We start from the raw sequence: 22599 nt of genomic DNA on the forward strand, positions 1-22599 counted from the left end.
ATGTTCTTCACTATAGTATTTCATCAAGTACATTTATTCCTTTTACTTAAAATGATCAAAGTGGCTTGCCTTAAAGAGTGTGTTGTGGGGGCATTTGCCTGGCTCAGTAGGAAGAGCATGCAACACTTCACCTCAAGGTCATGAGTTTGAGCCCCACACTGGGTGTAGAGAATATAAAAATAAATAAATAAATAAGCTTAAAAATTCAAAAAAAGAAAAAAGAGTGTTTTTATGCCAGACTTTTCCTCTCTGGAACAAGGACAGGCAAAAAGAAAACAAACAAACAAACAAAAAAAAACTGAGCAGAAAATAAGATGGTGAGTACCTGGCAAGTAAATAAAGACATTTTACTGGCAACCGCACTGGTTTACTGACTAGCAGAAGGGGGAGGGAATCCACCAGGGTGGCAATTTCGGACCAGTCGTGTGTGTAAATATAAGAGCTAATGCTGATTGAGAGCTTACATGTGTCAGACACTATGCTCAGCCCTTTCCAATTATTGTCTCATTTAATCCTACCTATGAGGAAGCACTATTATTATCCTCATTTTACCAAAGGGAAAATGGAGACACGGAGCATTAAGCAACTTGCCGGAGGGCACACAGCTCGCCGGCAGAGGGGCTGAGATTCCATCTCAGGCAGGGCAGCCGCCCAGCCTGCACGCCCAGCCTGCACGCTCATTAGTGTCCGACAGACCGCCACCGTCGGGGCCAGTCCAAGGGAGGCAAGGACAGAGGAAGTTCTCTCAAGATCTACCCAGCTCTATTCCTGTGACAGTATCTGGCATTTAATAAAAATTCCATTTTGCTTCCAGCTTATAAGAGTCAACATAATACACTTCAGTTAGTCCCAAAAAAGTATGAGCTGTCTCATATGGTAGGGAAATTATACAGCTAAAAGGTCAAAGGCTGACAAACACTGAACAGTCAAACGGCTGAAAAATGGAATGTATTAATGCTGGGCCTAAGAACATTTCAACTCCGAAACAACAGAGCAACAGTCACAGAATGACAGTTTTACATGAGGCGATTGGACACTCTGAAAAACGTTTCCCTGTTGCTACCCACCATGGAGTTAGGTTCAAGTATGGACGAGTTATTTCTTAGACTTTCTAGTTACATTCAGGATGTTCTTCTTGGGGTTTTCAGGTAAGAATGTGAAAGATCTGAAAGTCCAACTGAACTGGGTTTGGTTCCAGGCTCCCGCATTTTAGCACCAGCTATACAACCTCAAAAATGTTCCTAAATGCTAGGTCTCAGCAAACCCATCTAAAAATTCAGTGATAAGAGTTACCTCTGTCAATGCAATATAATTAAAAAGGAAACAAAGTAACTCCATCTATGAATCATTTGTAATATAAACAACTGGAGAAAATGAGTTTATCTTCCTTGTTTCCCAGACAAGTTGTTGTCTACACCACATGCTTTTCTTTTCCAATCCAACACTCTTTGGCATTGCACAACTACTCTCCCCTTCATCCTTTCCAAAAATGCAAATGGTTGTTTTTTATATTAGGGGATTTAAGCTCCCCAGATGGGCATAATAACTGATTTCAAGTAAGGACAATCCACTTTCTGCTAATGAAAGAGGATTCACATTTGCCCTCTTCTGGGCCAACTGAATTTTTAGCTAAATTCACATTTGCAAGACAACCTTGAAGACGGTCCTGGTACATCCACTTAGCCCCCTCCCTTCCCTCACCTCACTCCTAGGCCTTAGTTACTTATCCTTTGGATCCCCTCCCACTTCCCCAAACACCAATCGTATCGCAACACTTCACAGAAATGGAGACAACCGATAATTAGCAATACTCGAGGGAAATATTCTTGAATTCACAATCAGAAATTTGATTAACACCTAAACACAGCCCAGGGTATATTCACAATTTGGAAATGAGCAGAAGGTACAAAGATGATGCTCTTCCCTTTCTCCCACCAAAGAATATCAAACCATAATCCATATACCTAAGATCCATGACCATTACCTAACTGTTAGCCACTGCCTGTAACAGGGTCTGTTATCATATCAAAGCTTTAATATCCCTAATAAAAGTCTTCTTGGTGTGTACGTTTTGTTTTTAAGTCTACTCTTGAAAATGCCCCTGTGGTCACCAAATAAATTCAAGTTTTATTTATTTATTTTTAAAGATTTCATTTATTCATTCACGAGACACACACACACGCGCGCACACACACACACACACACACACACACACACAGGCAGAGACAGAAGCAGGCTCCATGCTGGGAGCCTGACGTGGGACTCATTCCCAGGACTCCAGGATCACGTCTCAGGGCAAAAAGCAGGTGCTAAACCACTGAGCCACCCAGGGATCCCCTAAATCCAAATTTTAAAAGATCACAAAGACATGCACATAATAATTTGGACAAATCTGACTTAGTTAATAGTATCATATTATGCTCTTCTGTCTCAAGTAATAACACTCAGAAGAGCAATCTAGCTACAATATTGATTTTAGAAAATGTATGTTGAATTTTTTTTCCCTACCTTTGGCTTTGACCTTGACATCCTATTTGTGGAATCTTGTCCTATAGACATATTTTCACTTCTACAAAATGATTTATGTCCATGTTATTCAATAAAGTAGTGTTTTAAAATATTAAAAATATTTATCCAAAGGGAACTAGTTAAATCACAGCTATACTGATACCAAGAGAGTACACAGCCTTGTAAAAGACAAAACAGTAATTTCTATTACTGAAATTGCAAAGAACTATAAGACAGTGTTAAATAAAAGACCAAGGTACCAAAAAGCATGTATTGTATACTACTTTTTGAAAAAAAAAGGGAAGAAATAAGAGCACATGCAAAGAACACAAATGCACATGTGTCCCTGTAATTACATTAAGAAATTGCAGAAGGAAAAAAAAAAAAGAAGAAGAAATTGCAGAAGGAAAATGAAAAAGTAAATGGCACTGGATATAATTTTGAGAGACAGGAAAATTTGAAATTAGGCAGATAAAGATAGGTATACGAAAGAAATTTCTTACTACTTTTGAAATATTCTGCTCCCTGAAGCATATACATGTATTATCTACTCAAAAAATACATCAAAAATCAATTAGTCGTAAAAAAAAATGACATTTCATTGCTTCAAGATTAAAAAAACACCGTAAGGTCACATTTTGTGATTGACCATGATTCTTTTCCCTCTTTTTTCTAATACCATGAAAGCCCATACTAAAACACACACACACACACACACACACACACACACACACACACTTCAATTAATAAAGGAGAAAACTCTTGGGGAGGGGGACATTTTAAAAGGACTCCACAAAGACTTACTCCATATATTTTATCAATTATATTAAGGTGAACTGCAATCTCCTATCATTGATTAGATTTCTCTAGTTCACAAAACCCCTTTGCCTCGATCGTTCCGGATCCTCTGAAGTGCCCAGGAGAGAGGCATCCTCACCTCTGTCACATAGACACACTCACCTTCATAGGTGCCGACTTCCAGAAGGGTCCCGCTCTGCTCGAGGTCCAAGAACTCCTTCACAGTCAGAAAGTTATAGTCCACTCCAGGTACTTCTCCTTCTCTGGGAGATCGGGTCGTGCCTACAGCCGACAAGACAAACGCACAGTCGATGAAAACAGGATGCTCCCCATTCAGTCGTAATTAGAATAACCTGTTCTGTAGGCTGGAGTTAGGGCCTAAAGCTGCCCACCCATCTGCCCAAACAGAGACCCAGCAGAGACAACTTGTTTCTAACAGCACAGCATCCTCACTTCTACCCTCTAGTGCTGGGAACCTTCAAATGGGAGAAAGAACACAAAGCAAGTCCAGCTGGGTAGCCTGGGGTGAGTTTTTTATCATTTCTTAAAGTGCACTGAATGAAAAAGGCAAACTGGATTTTATATGGACAACATTCACAACTGGCAGCTTTTAGGACTCCAGTAAATACTAAAAAGTTATCCACCTTAAGCTCACAGCCTAAGGGGCTTATATTTTTTAACACAGGCCTCAAAAATTCTTGTGTTCCAAAGTACATCCGGCAAGTTCCAATGTAATAAGCCCTTTGAAGAAAATGACACCCACTACATAAACACATCACTAGAGAAATGCAATTGCCCAAGATCGGTGGTTGGATATCTCCCAGGGATTAAAATGCCGCCGCTCTACCCATGTAATTAATATGTTTGATGAAAAGAGGCCACCCATAAGTTCTGATGGGAAAGAAGGAGCACTGAATTGCCTAGAAAGTTCTCCCCTTGAGTTAATATGGTCATTCTCCCAATGACTAATAAATACAACAATTCTTCTTATGAATAATGTAGGGCCTCTGGAGTATGTATGTAAGTAACCCAGCTCAGGGGCTAGGCGGTAGACAAGTTATTTTAGCCTAATCTCTACCAAAAGCATGGAAGCAATGTAGAAGGAATGTGAATTACACACAAACCAAGAAAACAAACCAAGAAGCAATTATGATAGTGGGTAAGAAGATAGATCTTCTGTTAAATATTATAAAAGACCAAAAAAGAACAAAACACATGATTTCTGCTCTTACATTCAAGTTAGGTGATATGATCAATGTAAGTCATTTTGTAAGGTGCCATTACCTGTGGTGCTTTAAGGTCGATGTTTTCCTACATGATAAACAGGGATTTTTCCACATTCCTAGGAACTTAATAAGCAAGGATTTCCCCCCTAGAAACTTTAAAGTAATTCAATAACCAACTCTATGTACCTTGTGGCTCTAATGTTCTCTCATCATTGCCTACGTGGTGAATGGTGATGTCCACACACCTACTGTGGCCATCCAGAATTCTTTAAAGTAAAAAAACTCAACATTTGTTGCATATTTACTTCAGGGAAATATATTTTTTAAATTGAGCCTGGTTTCTCTAATATCTGAAATCTGAGTGGGTTTTTTTTAATATCTTAAAAAAAAAAAAGATTTATTTGGCAGAGACAGAGAGAGCACAAGAAGGGGGAGCGGCACCCAGAGGGAGAGGGAGAAGTAGATTCCCCACTGAGCAGAGAACCGGATGTAGGGCTCAATCCCAAGACCCTGTGATCATGACCTGAGCCAAATGCAGACACTTAACCGACTGAACCACCCAGACGCCCCTAAATCTGAGTGTCATAAATAGCTGCAAACTGTATGGTTTTATGCAATACAGTATGGTTGTATTGCATACGTTTGCTTATCAGGTCCCACATGCTGGAGCTTTCCAGTAAAGAAGCCTGCTTATGTCCACAGTCTACTCTTGTACTGTTTCTTGATCTGTTCCCATTTTGGGCTCCCCTGGCAGATGATGACAAGTCCTTTCAGGTTAGCTTACAATTTTAAATTGAGATCTCCAATGTCAATCTAAAACAGTTCAAGGCTTGCCTCCCAACAAATTGTGGTCTTGGGCATGTTCCTTAGCTTCTGTTATTACTTGGTTTCCTCATCTGTGAAACAGGGATAATAATGGCACCTACCTACCTACACTATAGGTTTGTTGTGTGTGAATGAATGAAATAAACCATTGAGAAGACTTAGCTCAATAATCATCATCATATATTATAGTTTATGTCATTGGTAGAATGAAATGAGTTGATAGAACACTATAATTCAGGGATCCCTGGGTGGCTCAGTGGTTTGGCGCCTGCCTTTGGCCCAGGGTGTGATCCTGGAGTTCCAGGATCAAGTCCCGCATTGGGCTCCCGGCATGGAGACTGCTTCTCCCTCTTCCTGTGTTGTCTCTGACTCTCTCTCTCTATGTCTATCATAAATAAATAAATAAATAAATCTTTAAAAAAAAAGAACACTATAAATCAAATGTTATGTATATATTTATATTGTGTATATGTGTGTATATATTATAGATCTCATTACATCTATCACTAAGTTTCATTTTTTTCTATAAATATTTATTGAGGTCTCAATTCATGCCAGGTACCAGTTCAGGCACCAGGGAAAACTGGCAAACAAGACAAAGCCTCTACCCTAGTGAAATGTATATTTTACTATGAAAGACAGAAAACAAATGTGTATGTGAGGATAACATATAATTTCAGGTGGAAATAATCTTCCATAGGAAACATAGATTAAAATGCCTGCGAGAAATGTAGGCTAAAGGGTTTAAGAGTATCTTGGAAGAAGGAACCACGCCCTGAGAGGAGGAAAGCTATTTTAGATGGGGATTAGGGAAAGCCTGGCTAAGGAGGTGCCACCCAAATGGAGAGGGCTGCCAAAGTGATGGGAAAGCATTCCAGGCAGGCGGAAAGGCCAAAAACTTTGATGCAGGAATAGACTTGGGATATGAGAAGCGCAAAAAGGCCAGAGAACTGTAACAGGGTAACAGGGAAGAGGTCAGGTAGGAAAGCTACAGCAAACACTTTATATTTTATTCTAAGGAAGAAGAGAAAGCTACTGGTAAGATTTCAGCAGGGTGGTGCTAGGATTCATTTTACAAAGATAGTGGAGCTTGACAGAGAAGAGGTTTTGGGCAGAGTAATAAGGGGAGACCGGCATGAACAGAAGCAATGAGACCAGGGAGTTGGTTATTATAGGGTCCATGTGAGAGAAAATCAGGTCATGGACAAGAAGAGTAGGATGGAGGCAGTGAGAAGCAATCAGATTTCTATCATACGTTGTGAATATTTCAAATAGCTGTGACACAGTCCACAGCACAGACATATTAAACTCATCAAGCCACATGAAGTCTATATTTTGAAGACAGAGCTTGCTGATGGGAGTGGATGGAGTGTGTAAGAAAAACAGAGGGATAAAGACTGACAGCCCATTCTTTGCCCTGGGCAAATGGCCTTGTGTCCTTTTTTTTTTTTTTTTTTTTTTAATTTATTTATGATAGTCACAGAGAGAGAGAGAAAGAGAGGCAGAGACATAGGCAGAGGGAGAAGCAGGCTCCATGCACCGGGAGCCTGATGTGGGATTCGATCCTGGGTCTCCAGGATCGCACCCTGGGCCAAAGGCAGGCGCCAAACCGCTGCGCCACCCAGGGATCCCTGGCCTTGTGTCCTTTACAGAGATCAAGAAGTGTGTTGGGGGGGGGGGGGGGGGGGTTGGTGGTGGTTCTCAGGGGAAAAACATTAAGAGTTCATCCTGGGACGTGTAAAGTTTGAGTTGCCTGTTAGACACCTAGATGTGGAGGGCTCTGGACGACTCACCAGGTAAGCCTGAAGAACACAGTGGAGACTGGGAAATAAAATTGAGAGTGATCAATAAACCACTGGCATCTGAAGGCAAGAGAGAGATAATCTTGGGGGAGAGGGGAGTGTACAAAAAGATGCCAAAAGGTTTGGGTTGAACACCAAAACTCTGTAATTTCTAGAACTGAGAAAACAAGGCAGATCCTCAAAGGAGACTAAGAGGTAGCCCGTCAGCAAGGCAGGAGCAAAGGAAGAGGGTATGATGTCTTGGAACCAAGTGAAAAAAAACTATTTAGCCTGCTACTGGGAAAACACAGTCTATAGCATATTGCGAAATCTCAGTGTGGGGCAAGGATAGAAACTCTTTGAAACTTGCTGCAAAGGGATCTGTCCTAAATGCATTCTATATGGCAACTCTTAGCCTCCACGCCAAAATTCCATTAACTTCATCTATCCCCATATCCTATCCCCATCCCCTCAAAAAAGATGAGGATAAATAAAACCAGTGCAAAATGTGTTGGGGTTTTCAGAGTCTTCCCTGAAACCAGACAATGGTGGGATTTATTTCCCCCGCTTCTTGAGCCACCTCTTCCTCCCTGAGTCTTTCAACCATGTTTTGAGAACCAATCTGTCAGAGTCACTCTAAAGGCAACAGTCACCCCTGAGTCTTAATTTCCTGAAAGGATCCAAAATTATGAAGCACTTCCAAAAAAATGCTACATTTTAGAGGAAAGATGGAACCAGTGGATACGATTTTGCCATGTAAATAAATATGTTTGGTGGCCTTTGAGCTGCAGGGGAAGGAGGTGGGGGGCGGGCTAGTCTCCACCCACAAAACCTTCAGGGTTTATTACCCAGACAAAACCTTCCTACTCTGCAGGCAGGCAGGAGGTTTACTCCCAGTTACCCTCTAAGCAACCCGCCCTGGGTCTGGGCCAACATGACCAGGCTCCATTCAGTGACGCTGGGAGAAAAGGGCAGGGGAGGGGACCCCGCCTCCTCTTTTCTTCTAGCAGAATGACAGGCTGCCGGCTGGACACACGCCTGGCAGATGGCATTTCAAAGGGTTTTCAGGAGCCATCTGGGGTGGGTACAATTATTACAAACCACGCTTCTAACAAAGCCAGAAGGGTTACTTCCTGGCAGAAGAGAAGTAAAACAAATTCTATCATGTTCCTCAGGGACAGCATATTAAAAAAAAAAATAATCACCAGGCTGACAAACTGGGGTTTTCTGCAGCCTACAACACTGCCTTTCTGCTTGCCTAGCCAGAAATCGGGCCAACAATATCTTCCAGTTATTAGCTTTAAGCAAATATGCACAGTGCTCACCTCCTTGCCTTCAAAAACCAAACACACAAACAAAAAAACAGGAGTGAGAGATGATCAAACAGTAGGAAAGGAGTAACAGCCACCATCTACTGGATACTTAATTATGTCCCAGGCAAGGTGTTAAGCACTAAAGCAATACTACTGTATTTAATTGTTATAAGAAATGTAAAAGGACTATAATTATACTTATTTTATTGATGGAGGAAGCTGAGAGTCAGAGAAGGAAAAGTAACTACCCAAGGTCACATAACAAGTAAGCGGGGCAGAGCTTCGGTCTCTTAGAAAAAAAAAAATATCTTTAGATATTTGCGGCAGCAGGGTTTTTAGCAAAAACAAAATAAAAAGAACAAAACAAAAGCAGTCCTCCAAAATTAAAAACTGAGGGCCCATACATATGGGAATGATTGAGTGAAATATGGTAGATTCACCCTCAGGAAAATTTTTTCACTATGTTAAGAACAGTGAGATCTACACACAGTTACCAGAAGGAATGTCTATGATGTTCAGCTGAGTGATACAAACAAGTAAGTTACAGAATCATATGTAAAATATGGCTGCATTTTATTGAAAAACGGTAAAGAAAGCCCTATGGATGCTGCATATTTTTTGAGTCAATAAACAGTTCAGTGACTGGAATAATACTAAATCCTTAGCAGTGGTAACCTTCAGAGGGTGGGTTTAGAAATGGGAAGAGACAAAATGATAGTCTTTAAACACCTCTCAGACTTTGAATCATACCAATGGGTATGCAGCTGTCTGGCATTTTATAAATTGAATAAAATGATTATTTCAGGAATCTTGAACAATTTGATTCTCAGGTATCCTATTCAAATATCTTCCATATTAACTCTGTCCTTGGAAAAACACGCATATATAGGCGTGTATAGGAATATAGACTCCAAGGGAATCAAACAATATGTTCCAAGGTTTCCCAGGTCATAGAAATCCAACACCACTTGCCTTTGGCTAATGAATAGAAATAAACTACGTATCAGGGCACCTGGGTGCCTCCATCAGCTAAGCATCCAACTCTTGATTTTGTTCAAGTCATGATCTTAGGGTCCTGGGATCAAGTTCCATGTTGGGCTCTATACTCAGCGAGGAGTCTACCTGAGTACTCCTCTCTCTATCTCTCTTCTCTCTCCTTCTGACCCTCCCCCTGCTCACACACACTCTAAAATAAATCATCTTAAAAAAAAAAAAAAAGAAATATACTACATATAAAGTTGGAAAGGTGATACTATTTTTCTGCCTTTGTTTTTTAAACCTCAATGTGGGGCACGTGGGTGGCTCACTTGGTTAAGCAGCCGACTCTTGATGTAGGCTCAGGTCACCATTTCAAGAGTTCTGGGATTGAGTCCTGCATCATTCTCTGGGTTCAGCAGCGTGTCTCCTTGAGGATTCTCTCTCTCCCTGTCTCTCTCCCTCTGCCCCTCCACTGTTCATGCACTCTCTTTCTTGCTCTCTCAAATAAATAAATAAATACATCTTTATTAAAAACAAAACAAAACAAAAAACACCTGGAATGCCTGGGTGGCTCAGCGGTTGAACGCCTGCCTTCGGCCCAAGGTGTGATCCTGGAGTCCCAGGATCGAGTCCCACATCAGGCTCCCTGCATGGAGCCTGCTTCTCCCTCTGCCTGTGTCTCTGCCTCTCTCTCTGTGTCTCTCATGAATAAATAAAATCTTAAAAAAAAAAAAAAACCCTCAATCTGTTCATCATTTTAACAGTCCTTTTCAAGTGTTAAGATGCCTATAAGATTTCACCAGGTATAGTCAATACTATCAACCCTACCACCAGATCATAACTTAACAAATTAATTTGAGCTACGCCCTACTGAATGTCTCAGTATGAATTAGCAATGCCCCCAAAAGTTCGCCTTTTAAAGCTTGAGTGGCTGCTTGCTTCCTATGCACATTTTATGGTTCATAAACTTTTAGTATACCTGGCTTGAGTTGACCCTTGCTGAGGAAAATCAGAAAGTGACCTTCCTTTATCAACTCAGCTCTATAAACCATGGCTATAGGAAGAGAAGTAGATTCGAGCTCATTAGCTCTCTCTTCTTAATCTGAAAAACTCTCGTGAAATATCCAATTTAGGCAGCAAACAAAATCTTAGGGATGGAACACGATATGCCAGTTCTTCCTGCTATGTGTTCCCAGTACCATCAGGCATTCGGGCAAGCTGTCACTCAGCACCTGTCCAAAAGGTATCAAGGCCAGATTGCTAATAGAAGAATCATTACCCTACTAAGATTAAATTGTTAATAGTCGATGGTTTCACCTGCTGTTAAATTAATCTGGGTCATGCTCATCAAAATCTAATAATGAGACTTCAAAAAATTATAGTCCCTTCAACTATCTCCAATGTTAAGGAAGAATCATTCTGTATAATAAAGCAATTATGTGCATTGCTTGAAATTTGTTAGATATCCAGGACAGCCTCATGCTGTTCATTTTTTCAGCTGAGCTGATGGAGATGGAGCACAGTTGAATGTATTGTTCCTACAAATTCTCTTGGTCACCTACCCACATAAGTTTTGCCATATTTCAGGATGTGCAGTACTATTTACTCAACCTTTTCCTTCAAATCAAACTATAAAAAAAAATGCAACTATATTCATGTAACAAAGAAATGCTTAAATGCTACACAATTACTAGAATAGTTTATAAAAATCCTACAATATCAAAAGCTGGCAAAAGTATGGAGTAACTAGAACTTTCATACATTGTTGTAAGGCTGCAAAATGGTATAGCCACCGGGAAAAGAATTTTGGCATTTTGTTACAAAACTAAATATAAATTCGCCATATGATCCAACAATCATGGAAAGGAGACAGACTAATATACCCTTGAGAAGAGTATGAATCTTTTCATGCCCAAAATGGATTTAGAAACAACATATCCATGAATGCAGACCACAGCCTTCCATGTTTTAAGACTTCAAACACAAGTAATTTTTCTATGGTGCCTCAAATGTGGCAATAGGCACCCAAATGTATCTTTAGAATGCGTACTCCATGTTATCTTCCTGGATTTTTCAATAAAAAACACTCACGTTTATTGAAGCTTTTGTATCACCAACACTGCTAGTTAACATGAAGTATCCAAAAAAGTCCTGGAGACAGACTCCGATCTTTTCCCATGAAAGAATGTGCATACGTTTAAAAGGAGTCCACCTGGCTTCATCCTTGTGTTCTTTCAAATCTACATTTCTTGGGAAGAGACTGAGGAAGCATACTAAAGCTAGGTCATAGGTTAGGACCACTGAAAGTAGCTCCTAATTAAGGAATAAAGAACACAAATATCAATGGCTGCTATTTATTGAGCACTTACTATGTGCCAGGGAATTGCTAAGTATGTGTGCTTCACTGAGGAGAGTATCCTGATGCTTGGATAAGAGCAAAGTTTGTTAGAGCTGCTCCCCCACCACTGCACCAGGCCGGCACTTTCTAATGCATGCTTGCAGTCTTTCATTCTCCTAACAATTATTTTTAAAGCGTTGGATAATCCGTCAGGTGATAGGAATGAGCAAGACCCTGAGAAAGCTTAGTTTGTGGGGGAAAAAAACAATAAATGATATGAAGGAGAAGCTGAAGGTGGTTCAGAGTCCTTCTACCAAAGGGACCTACCCAAAAGGGGGGGAGGGGAGCGGCCTAAAAATGAGAACATCCAGAGATGAAAGGTAGAAGAGTATGTTAAAGAATAAGAAAAAATTACAATGTGACAGGAGGAGAACATTTGTATGAGGTAGTCACAGAGCCTTGGGAAGTACTGCAAGTATTCTGTGGCTCTTACTGGGTGTGTGAGCCTGAAAGGGGGGGGAGCAGAGAGGAAGGGTAGAAGGAGAGGATAAAGACCCAAAATACTGATGGTCTCAGATATGACAGCTCAGCACACTCAGAAATGGAATGGTCAAGGAATGAAACTGTCAGCTAGTAGCAGTGAGCAACACAGACACACGTACACACACACACAGCAGCTGTGCTGTGTCTTCAGCAGAACAAAGTTGGCTTCAAAGAGCCCAGCATCTGATTGGCCCTGTGTCCAATCCAACTCGATGCCTCCTTATAAACAACTAAAAGGGACCTGACTGGTAACATCCCTGTAGGATATTATAAAATAAGAAATAAAAAACCTAATAATCCTAGGAGGACAGGGACCAAAATTTTGAAGCTGCTGATGCATTATTTAATGCTCTACAAGTTGCCACTCACTCCTTCACTTCAAAGGAAGCCTTAGTGAGCAAAGAAGGTCATACACACTGTACGATGGCTGTTTTTACGTGTCAATCTGACTGGGTTACAAAATGCCTGCTTACCTAGCAGAACATTATTTCTGCCTGTGTCTGTGAGAGTGTTTCCTAAAGAGAGTAGCATGAAGAAGACTACTGTCACCAAGGGTAGGTGGGCACCATCCAATCTACTGGGGCTCTAAGTAGAACAAGAAGGCAGAGGAAGGGCAAATTTACTCTGCTTGAGCTGAGACATCCATCTTCTCCTGCGTTCAGACTATGGGGTGGGTAGGGTTCTGGTTTCTGAGCTTTCTGAGTCAGACCAGGACTTACAGCTTTGGCTACTCTGGTTCATCAGACCTTAGCACTCAGACAGGATCATACTACAAATTTAACTGATTCTCCAGTATACAAAGGGCAGACTGTAGGACTTCTAGTCCTCCATAATTGCATGCATGAGCCAATTCCTATAATAAAGATCATTCTCCCTCTCTCCACATACTCTCCTCCTCCCCTACCCTCACCTCTTCTGGTTCTCTGGAGAACCTTAATACACAGGTCAATGCAAATTGATCCTTTCGAGAAGCACCATTTTGACTAATTGGGCATTCCCTCCCTCTAAATCTTTCAACCATCATAACAAAGGTCAGAAAATAATACCCTCATCTTTCTATCCCGATCATAACAAAGAATACTCAGTAATTATGTCTTGAATGGAATTCTGCCAAGCTGCACAACAGTAGGTGTGTAAAGACAATCATTGTCATGCCATGAACAACTCACAGGCTTGGTATCAGAAGATCCTTTCAGGTTCCATCTTGCATTTAGGAACACCATGTGATGGGGGCACAAGAATCTCATTTAAGAATCACACCTAAAACACTGTGAATAAATAAGGACTTGGCATTTGTTCCACTCTGCTGATGATTTGAAAAAGTGGCCTAGATACCAGAGATGGGAAGCATCTGATCTGGTTTTTGTGATCTTACTTCTAGCTTTACTCTCTACAACTGTGACTTAGATGAAAAGAAACAGGTTTTGAGTGTCTGATCCAGGTGAATCACTAAGATGAAGACAGCTTAACAGCAACTGCTCAAATTGCCCATGCATCCTCTTCCTAGAGGCCAGGTCCTCTGTTATCAGAAGTCTGAACAGGTCACCTCTCAAGGAGATCCACACAACATCAAGGATGAATGTGGAACCTGCAGACTGCTGAGTATATATCACATTACAATATAGAAAAAGGATATAGATTTGCCTATGGAAGCTTCTGGCAAGCAACAGACTCCCAATAATAAACAAAGGCAGCAATTTTTCAAAAGGAAGGAACTTGGTACAAGAATCGGGTTCTAGTTCCAGCTCTGCCACTAAAGTAAATTTTGTGACTGACCTTCAAAAAATCCCTTTTAAGGCAGCCAATGTCCTTAAAACAAGGAGGATAACTATTGCCAGACTACATGTTACAGGATTTGTGTCCTCTTAATGCGTGTGGTTCTTGGTCAGGCCACTTCGAAGAATGAAGAGATAGACAACATGAAAAGTAGTGGGCTGCAAAGCAGGTGAGTAAGTACCATTATCATCCCCACCACACAGATAAAAAAACTTACACAGAGAGATTTGGTGACTTGCCAAAAATAACATAGCTGGTAAATGGCAGAGGCAAGGTTTGAACCCATGATCTTATGGCTACAGAGTAGTGGAAGCTCCTAAATGCAAGGAAGATACTGGGGTGAGGAAACAAACTGGTAGGGGGAGACAGGTGACTCTTAATAGCTCTCTACCTGGGGATGAATAAATCATTACCTGTCCTCGTCGAAGAAAGCTACGGGGGCTGATGGCATTCAGTGTGGGGGGAGAGTGCTTCTCCCTCATGACTTCTTTGATCCCAAACCCGAGTTCTCTGAAACTATGTCTTACTACTTTTAACTAGAATAATGAGGTAAATTAGGCCACAATCCAGTGAACAGGGAAATCAGGTAATAACTTGAAAAGACCATTCTTCCTCTTTCACGCGGGGGAGGGAACTCTGGAACTATAAATTCATGGAAACCCTGCATTCATTAAAAACAGTAAAGTGAAAATTCTCAAGCTGTCAGTGATTCACTTTAAACATTCAGCATTCAGGAAATAAAGGACAAGAATCTCCAATACTAGATGCACGCTTATCAAAAATCAACTTTTGAGGATTATCTCGAGGCATTTTTGTTCAGAAAGGAATTCTGCAAATCAGTAATGCTATATCCTAGTACTAAAGGTTGTCTGTGATAAAAGGGGATTACATCAGACAGACTTTCTCCATTATGACAGGTAATACTTTTTACTTTCTCTGAATTAATGACAGCAATTGTCTGTATGAGACGGAATGAACCAATTCCAACAATCTCCACCAGATAATTTCAAAAGCAAATGTGAAAGAAAATTATTATTTTGTTGAAAAGCTCTAATTAATTAAGAATATCAAGTTTCCAGAAATTAGATGACTTTGTAAGTCCACGGCTGAATGTTTCTAATATGTGGCAGCTTCCTTTCTTTTGCTTAAAACAACATCAAGAGTGACTGCTAATGGGCATGTGGTTTCTTTTTGGAAGTAAATGAGAATATTCTAAAATATTCTAAAATCAGACAGTTACATTGGTTGCACAATTTTAGGAACACAATAAAAATGCTGAATTGTGTACTTTAAAGGATGAATTAAAAAAAATAAAGGATGAATTTTATGGAAACAGCACTGTGTATCAATAAAGCTGTTAAAATTGCCCTACAGAGATACAGAGATACAAAATAGTCTCTGTCCTCAAGGATATTATAATTTAGTACAGGAGTTGTTATATTTCCATGAACAATATGTGCATTCTGTAACAATTTAACAGCTGCTTCCAGGAGTCCTCCCAAGATATGAACCAAGAGCAAGTATGAGATCAGAAATTTCTGACCATGTTATGTCATTTTCCTAAAAACTGCAGGCATCTAAAGTTCACCCAGAACAACAGAAAGAAACTCTTATAAGAACTAAAATCAGACTTATCGAGTTCAAATTCCAGCTCTAATATTTACAAACTGTGCAACCATAACCAAGTGAAATAATTTGGGCCTTGGTGTCCTCGTCTCTAAAATGGGAGGAATAATAATACCTGCCTAATAAGGATGTGTAAGGATTATAGAAGACAACACATAAAAAATAGTTAGCTGGTTGTAATATGAATTAAACAAACACTGGCCATCACGAGAGAAGCGTCATCACTGTCAACACCATAACACACACTGCTTATAAAGGGAAATAGCTGTGAAAGAAGGAAAAGAAATGAACTTTTTTTTTTTTTTTTTTAAGAAATGAACTTTTGATCATTCACAAACTGCTAACATGGAACTCAGGTTTTCTATACATAACGTCGGATGCATTTCTCCCCAGAGAGGCGTTTTCCCCCTACTTTCACAAAACTTTCTGTCCTTAATCACTATGTTTTAAAACCTCTCATATGAAGGTACATAACTTCCAACTGCAACTTGTTAGAATATCTTTTGATAAGAAATCACAAAGTGGAGGTGCCCAGGTGGCTCAGTGGGTTAAGCAGCTGCCTTCAACTAAGGTCATGATCCTGGGGTCCTGGGATACAACCCACAACAGGCATCCTGCTCAGCAGAGAACTGGCTCTCCTCCCCCGCCCCCCCCCCCCCCCCATAACCGGCTCATCCTCTCTCTCACTCTCAAATAAATAGAATCTTAAAAAAAAAAAAAAGAGAGAGAGAAAGAAATCACAAAGTCAACATTTTTATCATAAATTTCATCAATCATTTATCACTAAATAACCAGCATCTCCCTGTGAGAAAATGCCGATTTACTGGAAGACAGTGTTGGAATTGGAGGAGCTCAAGTCCCCTAATTCCAAGTTACCATGTAATTGTTCAGATGATAAACTGCTTCTAATTGGAAAGATGTAATATTTACTTATGGAACAAATACTACATGGCTGAATATAAAGAGAGAAATCAATTGATACTTAGTACCAAAACAGAGCAATCATAAAAGCAACTCAAGATGGATATAATAAAAGAGAGGTTTGCATTGACTTAATAAATACATTGGTTCTCAGTTGACATAGGCATGATAGTTCTCAAAGTCTTTATAAATTGTCAGCCAACTAGTCCTCACCATGTATGTTTTACTTTGGCTCCCATCAAGTATACAAACTGCTATGTCAAAGCAAACAAAGGGAATATTGTGTAGTGTGGGATATGACATGCTAAAAGAAAAAACAGGAGTTAGTTATCATATTAAGTCTGTACCAAAGATACTCTTTTTCTGATCTCATACTTGCTCTTGGTTCATATCTTGGGAGGACTCCTGGAAGCAGCTGTTAAATTGTTACAGAATGCACATATTGTTCATGGAAATATAACAACTCCTGTACTAAATTGTAATATCCTTGAGGACAGAGACTACTTTGTATCTCTGTATCTCAGTAGGGTAATTTTAACAGCTTTATTGATACACAGTGCTGTTTCCATAAAATTTATCCCTTTAAAGTGCACAATTCAGCATTTTTATTGTGTTCCTAAAATTGTGCAACCAATGTAACTGTCTGATTTTAGAATATTTTAGAATATTCTCATTTACTTATGTTTTCCTTACCAAAACACACAAGAGTACAGCCTTTACAGTATAAAGGAAATCATAGTGGGAAGAGTACAATTTCTAGGATATTTCAGCGCAGTATTGAAGGGTTACTGAGCAGAGAACATAAAAACTGGTGATTTCTTTCTATTTTTTAACACGTGCCTCCCCCCAGCCTGTTTTTAATACCAGCATTCATCTTGTAAGGGCTTTGCTGACAGCCAAAACTCTTAACACTCAGAGATTGCCTTGAGTAAAGACTAAAAACACGAGCATGTGAACATCACTCAAGGGTGGGTTCCCAGGCAGCTGAATTCACTCTTGGGATGCTGCTACTGTTCATAAGACACTTATGCTGCTCCCTCATTAATGATGACATCAGCAGATTCCCAGAAAACTGAATTCCTGCTTTGACTTCTTCCCAGCCTGGGAATATCCATTACTTTGTCTAATGCTTGCCAATTATCTCCATAACTATAAGTCACCATCCAAAAAAAAAAAAAAAAAAGACTTGGAGCAACTGCAAAATGATCTAGAGCCAGCTGATTAACTGTTATTGCCCTCATTTTGATTAGTTCACTTCTCAATGAGCAATTATATCCTCATATTATGTAGTGCCTCTCTTACCACAACTCTGCTTCATTTTATGTTACAGACTACACTTCCTAGATAGTTGAGTCATATAAATTATTGTTCACTCTTAAGCCAAATTAGGTACCTTGCAGAGGTGAAATTAAAAACAAGTATTAATGCTGCTAAACATTTGCTTGGAAAATGTAGACAGCAATGAATGTATGCCTGTGCTGATGGGCTAAATTGAAAAATCCCGTCTTCACCCGTACTTACTTTAAAAAGAATTATTTCATTATATTACTTTGTGAGGTATCAAAGGTATTCTTAGGAAAATGGCCAGTTTGGGAAAGCCTAAGTGGCTCAGTGGTTGAACATCTGCTTTAGGCTCAGGGCGTGATCCCAGAGTTCCAGGATACAGTCGCATACTGGGCTCCCCTCGAGGAGCCTGCTTCTCCTTCTGCCTATATCTGCCTCTTTCTCTGTGTCTCTCATGAATAAATAAATAAAATCTTAAAAAAAAAGAAAAATGGCCAATTTTTAAAAAGTAAAATCAAGTAGAGGATCTTCATGATTATAAGTTACTTAGAATAATTACTACATAAAACAATATTCTATGCTAATAGAAACTGGCTCTTTTCAAACATCTTTATTTCAGAGATGTCAGGTGTGTGGGTGGGCTGCCTTCTAAGATGGCTACATCATTTTAAGCCTACAAGATTCTCCTTAACCCAAGAATGCAAATTATGCCCTTGTCAGCTATTCAACTGAACACACTGTGAGTCCAGATCAAATCAAATCAAGGATCAAATCAATGACTTTTATCAGAGACAGAAATTTTAAAATCAATTCATGACAATTTAATGACATCTTAGTTGTGACATATGAACAATCTCTTAGAAAAAATGGAGTTGTTTTACTTGTTTATGTTTTATTTTACACATAGTAATTAAATGGCGTATCACACGATGCTTACTGGTCCTCACCCTTGGGTTTCATCTAATTCGTCATCCCTGTCAAGAGAGCCTGCTGATCAAGGGCAAAGCGAGGGTAGAGGCAATCTTTATTTCCTTCAGTTGGCAGCAGGGTATAACTGCCATTAGCTTCCTGTCAGCAGGTGAAGACCTGGTGATGTGATAGATGATCCTGGAGCTCTTACAAGCAGTTTTCACCACACACTTGCCTCTTAACCTATTTACCCAGAAGTTATACTCTCATCTTATGGGAAAACCACATTTTTGCCCAGAGGGAACAAAGAGTCAAAGTCTTTAATAAATCCAGAAGCTACCACCATGGCCTTCCACAGCCTTGGCTTCTCAAAACCAAACCAAAAAAAAAAAAAAAAAAAAAATTAAAGGGTATTTAATTGAGCCACCTGGGAAATCCAGAAAGCTGCTTCTACCCTCAACTTGTAATACATGTTATATCTGAAAAGAGTAATAAGAGATTAAAGCTCTTCATTTTAAAAGACTTTTACAACATTTTGTACAAGAAGATTTTTGTTTTATGCAGGTAAAACAGGAAATGAGGCACTTAAAAGACTGAATTTCTACATCTTTCAGTGAATACCAACTAAAGTCAGTTAATGACATTTACCCAAAATAAATGGAAATGGAAGAGAGAAGATTCACAGAATAGGTCTTGATCAAATTTTGAGTAGAAGTGGCTAACTTTAAAATTAATAACTGTCAATACCTTATTTCTCTCTTCAGACATAAAAAGTATCTACTATAAAAATTCCAGAACCCATAGAGGAGCACAGAGAAGAAAACAAGCATCCCATAATCCAGATATGAATACCATTAGTAGTGAAGGACCCCAAGCCCCTAGTCACCACTGCAGTCCCAGGGATGGAGGCCTGGAATTGTGAGGGACATTCTCTGTCCTGAACCACTGCAGGCGTCACTACAATCTACACTCAACAACCACAGGCTAGTACTGCACAAGAATGCAGTGGTAGCTTTCTACAACCATATTTGGATACCTGCCACCCACGTGCTGCAGGTCACACAAATCCTGAAAACGAGAGTGACACAACAAAATTTATTGGAGAAAGTAGTACTGATTGATGCAAAATTCAGAAATCTTTACATGGGGTCAAGGGACTGGAACTATGAAACTTCCAAAATTTATCAAAAGCAAGAGAAGGAGAAGCAACAGTAATAGCAAGTAACAGATCTATTGTTATCACTGCCACAACTGAATATTTATTCATATTTATTCAGCACTTACCATATGTCAGGCACTGCTCAAGTACTTTACATTCTTTGCCTCTCAAATCTCAACATAATCATGAACAGAGTATTAAGATCCCCACCTCTTAATTCAGGGATTAAAACCCCAGATTTTCTTAATCTGGAGCCTAATCTCTTAAATTTAATACCACATGCTTCATGTCATACTCTGTATCTCCTTATTCTTAGAAAACACCAGGCAGGATCCTGCCTCAGGGCCTTTGCACTTATTATAACTCATTCCCATCCCATCCCTACCACACTTTTGTCCCAGCGGCCACCTTCACCAGAGAGCCTCATCACTGCCCTCAAACCTCCTTCCAGCATATGCTCAAATGTCACTGCTATGGACTGAACTGCATCCCCCTCAAACTCATACAGTAAAGCCCTAATCCCCAGTGGGATGGTATTTGCAGGTGGGGACTCTAGGAAGCAATTAAGTTTAGATGGGATCATGAGTGTCGAGCCCTCGTGATATTATTGCCTTAATAGGACAAGACACCTGTAAGAACTCTTGTTCTCCTTCTCTCTCAGGTTCTCTCTCCCACCACCACCCCTTCTTAAGTTTCCCCCGAGTCTCACATCCCTCTGCCCCAGATTTCAGCCTAAAGGCCACTTTGTAACTGAATCTTTCCCTGGCTCTAAAGTAGATTCTGGTTAATTCTCCTTCACAGACCACTGCATATTTCCTTCATGGCACTCTCCACAATCTGTAACAGCTTATGTTAGCTGTACACGGATTTGTTGTCTGACCACAGTATCAAACACTTAAAGGACTAGGGTCACATCTGTGTCACCCTATCCTCAGTGCTCAGCACACCTCGGCATGCAGTAGCGGCAGTTATTCGTTGAAAGAAAGGTACACTGAGGCTTAACTAACATCACACGATAAGTCCTTTGAATGATTCTGAAAAAGGAAAAGTAGAAGGAGATGGGAATTAGTGACCTCAGTGAAATCCTGTATCCTGGGGCTCTTCAATGTGACTTGGAGTCCCAAACAACTATTTGTTAAACCAGATTTAATCCCATAGCATTACGAAGCATTAAGTTATATTCACAAATTAAAATACATCATAAACATCAATACCATGAAAATTGAAACATGAGTTGAAATCAAACTCCTCTGTGTCTTCAACAAATACTTGCTAGACATCTACTATGTGCCAAGTAGTATTCGAGATATGAGGATACAGCAAAAAATAAACCAGTCTCTGTCCTCATGGAGTTTATACCCTAATGAGTAGAATTACACGATAATTAAGCTGATAAATACGAAGTACCTCATTCAGCGTAAGTGAGGAAAAAGAATAAGAATGGTAAGAAATCCTGGGTGGTATAAGTGGAGTTACAACTTTCTGTGGTTTGGGAATGCCTCACTGAGAAGGTTCATGTGCAGAGGTGTAAAGGAAGTGAGGGCAGGAGTGATACAGAAAACCCAGAGTGTTCTAGGCACACAGCTCATAACAGTAAATGGAAATGACCTGAGAGGCAGTAATGTACTTGGTCTCTATATTACAGTATGGAGCAGAGACAGTGAAACGTTAGATCAGAGATATGAGGAAGACTTGGCAACAAGCAGATGCTGGTCACCATAAAGACTTTGGCTGTTACTCTGAATGAATGGGATACCATAGGAGGTTTTACACCAGCAGTGTCATGAGACTTCACAGACTTCACTTTTAAAGAGATCACTCTGCCTACTGAGTTGAGAACAAACTCCATGATGGACTAGAAGAGAAAGAGGAACAATAGTTAAGAGGGTATTATAGTAACGTAAGTAATAGATTGTGATTGGGTGAAAGAGCCACTAATCCCTCCCATTCAAACATGGAATCCAATTCTCCCCTCGAATGTGAATCTGCTTAGTGACTTGCTGGGCCAGGGGAACACAGAAGGGATGCTGTGTTATGCCTGCAGCTTCTGCAGTTTCTCAGAATATGGCAGCTTGGGCCAGCCGTAAGGGAATAGCTCTGTTCCTAAGCACTTATTTGCGAGACATTATATTAATATGGTTAAGAACCTGAGCTTTGGAGTCAGAAATATTTGTATTTGAACTCAGCTCTATCACTTAACAGGTGACCGCAGGCAAAGAGCTTGATTTTTCCGAATCTCAGTTCTCTCATCTGCACATGAGATTAATAACAGGGCCTCCTTCCTTGATGTATTGTTAGGTTATGCTGAGATAATGTATGTAAAATACTTGGCCAGTGCTTGCCACATAATAAGTACTCCTAAACAAAACAAAACAAAACTAAGCTAGCAAAAGGATTGATTTGTCACTTTTTTTTTTTTTTTAAAGGCAGGGTACCATTGAACATTCTGGAAATGGAAACTTCTGTGGCAGGACTCCCTGATTTCCATTACATTAAAAGCCCAGATGCAAAAGGAATTAGTCTCAAGGGAATAAACAACCACAGCTGACTACCCATCTTGTAAGAATGAACAGTGTCTATGAAGACGTCATATGATTATCTGCCAGGTTGCTTT

General features: G+C 39.9%; 1 protein-coding gene across 16 annotated transcripts in view; it reads right to left on the bottom strand.

Moving 5' to 3' along the window:
* MAGI1 (membrane associated guanylate kinase, WW and PDZ domain containing 1) overlaps positions 1–22599 on the bottom strand; it is a 643927-nt gene that overhangs the window by 126361 nt on the left and 494967 nt on the right. For all 16 annotated transcript variants that reach the window (XR_005988846.1, XM_041761401.1, XM_041761398.1 and 13 more), the window contains exon 3: positions 3469–3588. Coding sequence is in view for 15 of the 16 variants with exons in the window: in XM_041761401.1 (XP_041617335.1) it covers positions 3469–3588 (120 nt within the window). In the remaining variant the exon portion in view is untranslated. The remainder of the gene's footprint in view (positions 1–3468; positions 3589–22599) is intronic.

The sequence above is a fragment of the Vulpes lagopus genome, chromosome 7 (genome assembly GCF_018345385.1).
Source record: "Vulpes lagopus strain Blue_001 chromosome 7, ASM1834538v1, whole genome shotgun sequence".
In the NCBI taxonomy this organism is placed as follows: domain Eukaryota; kingdom Metazoa; phylum Chordata; class Mammalia; order Carnivora; family Canidae; genus Vulpes; species Vulpes lagopus.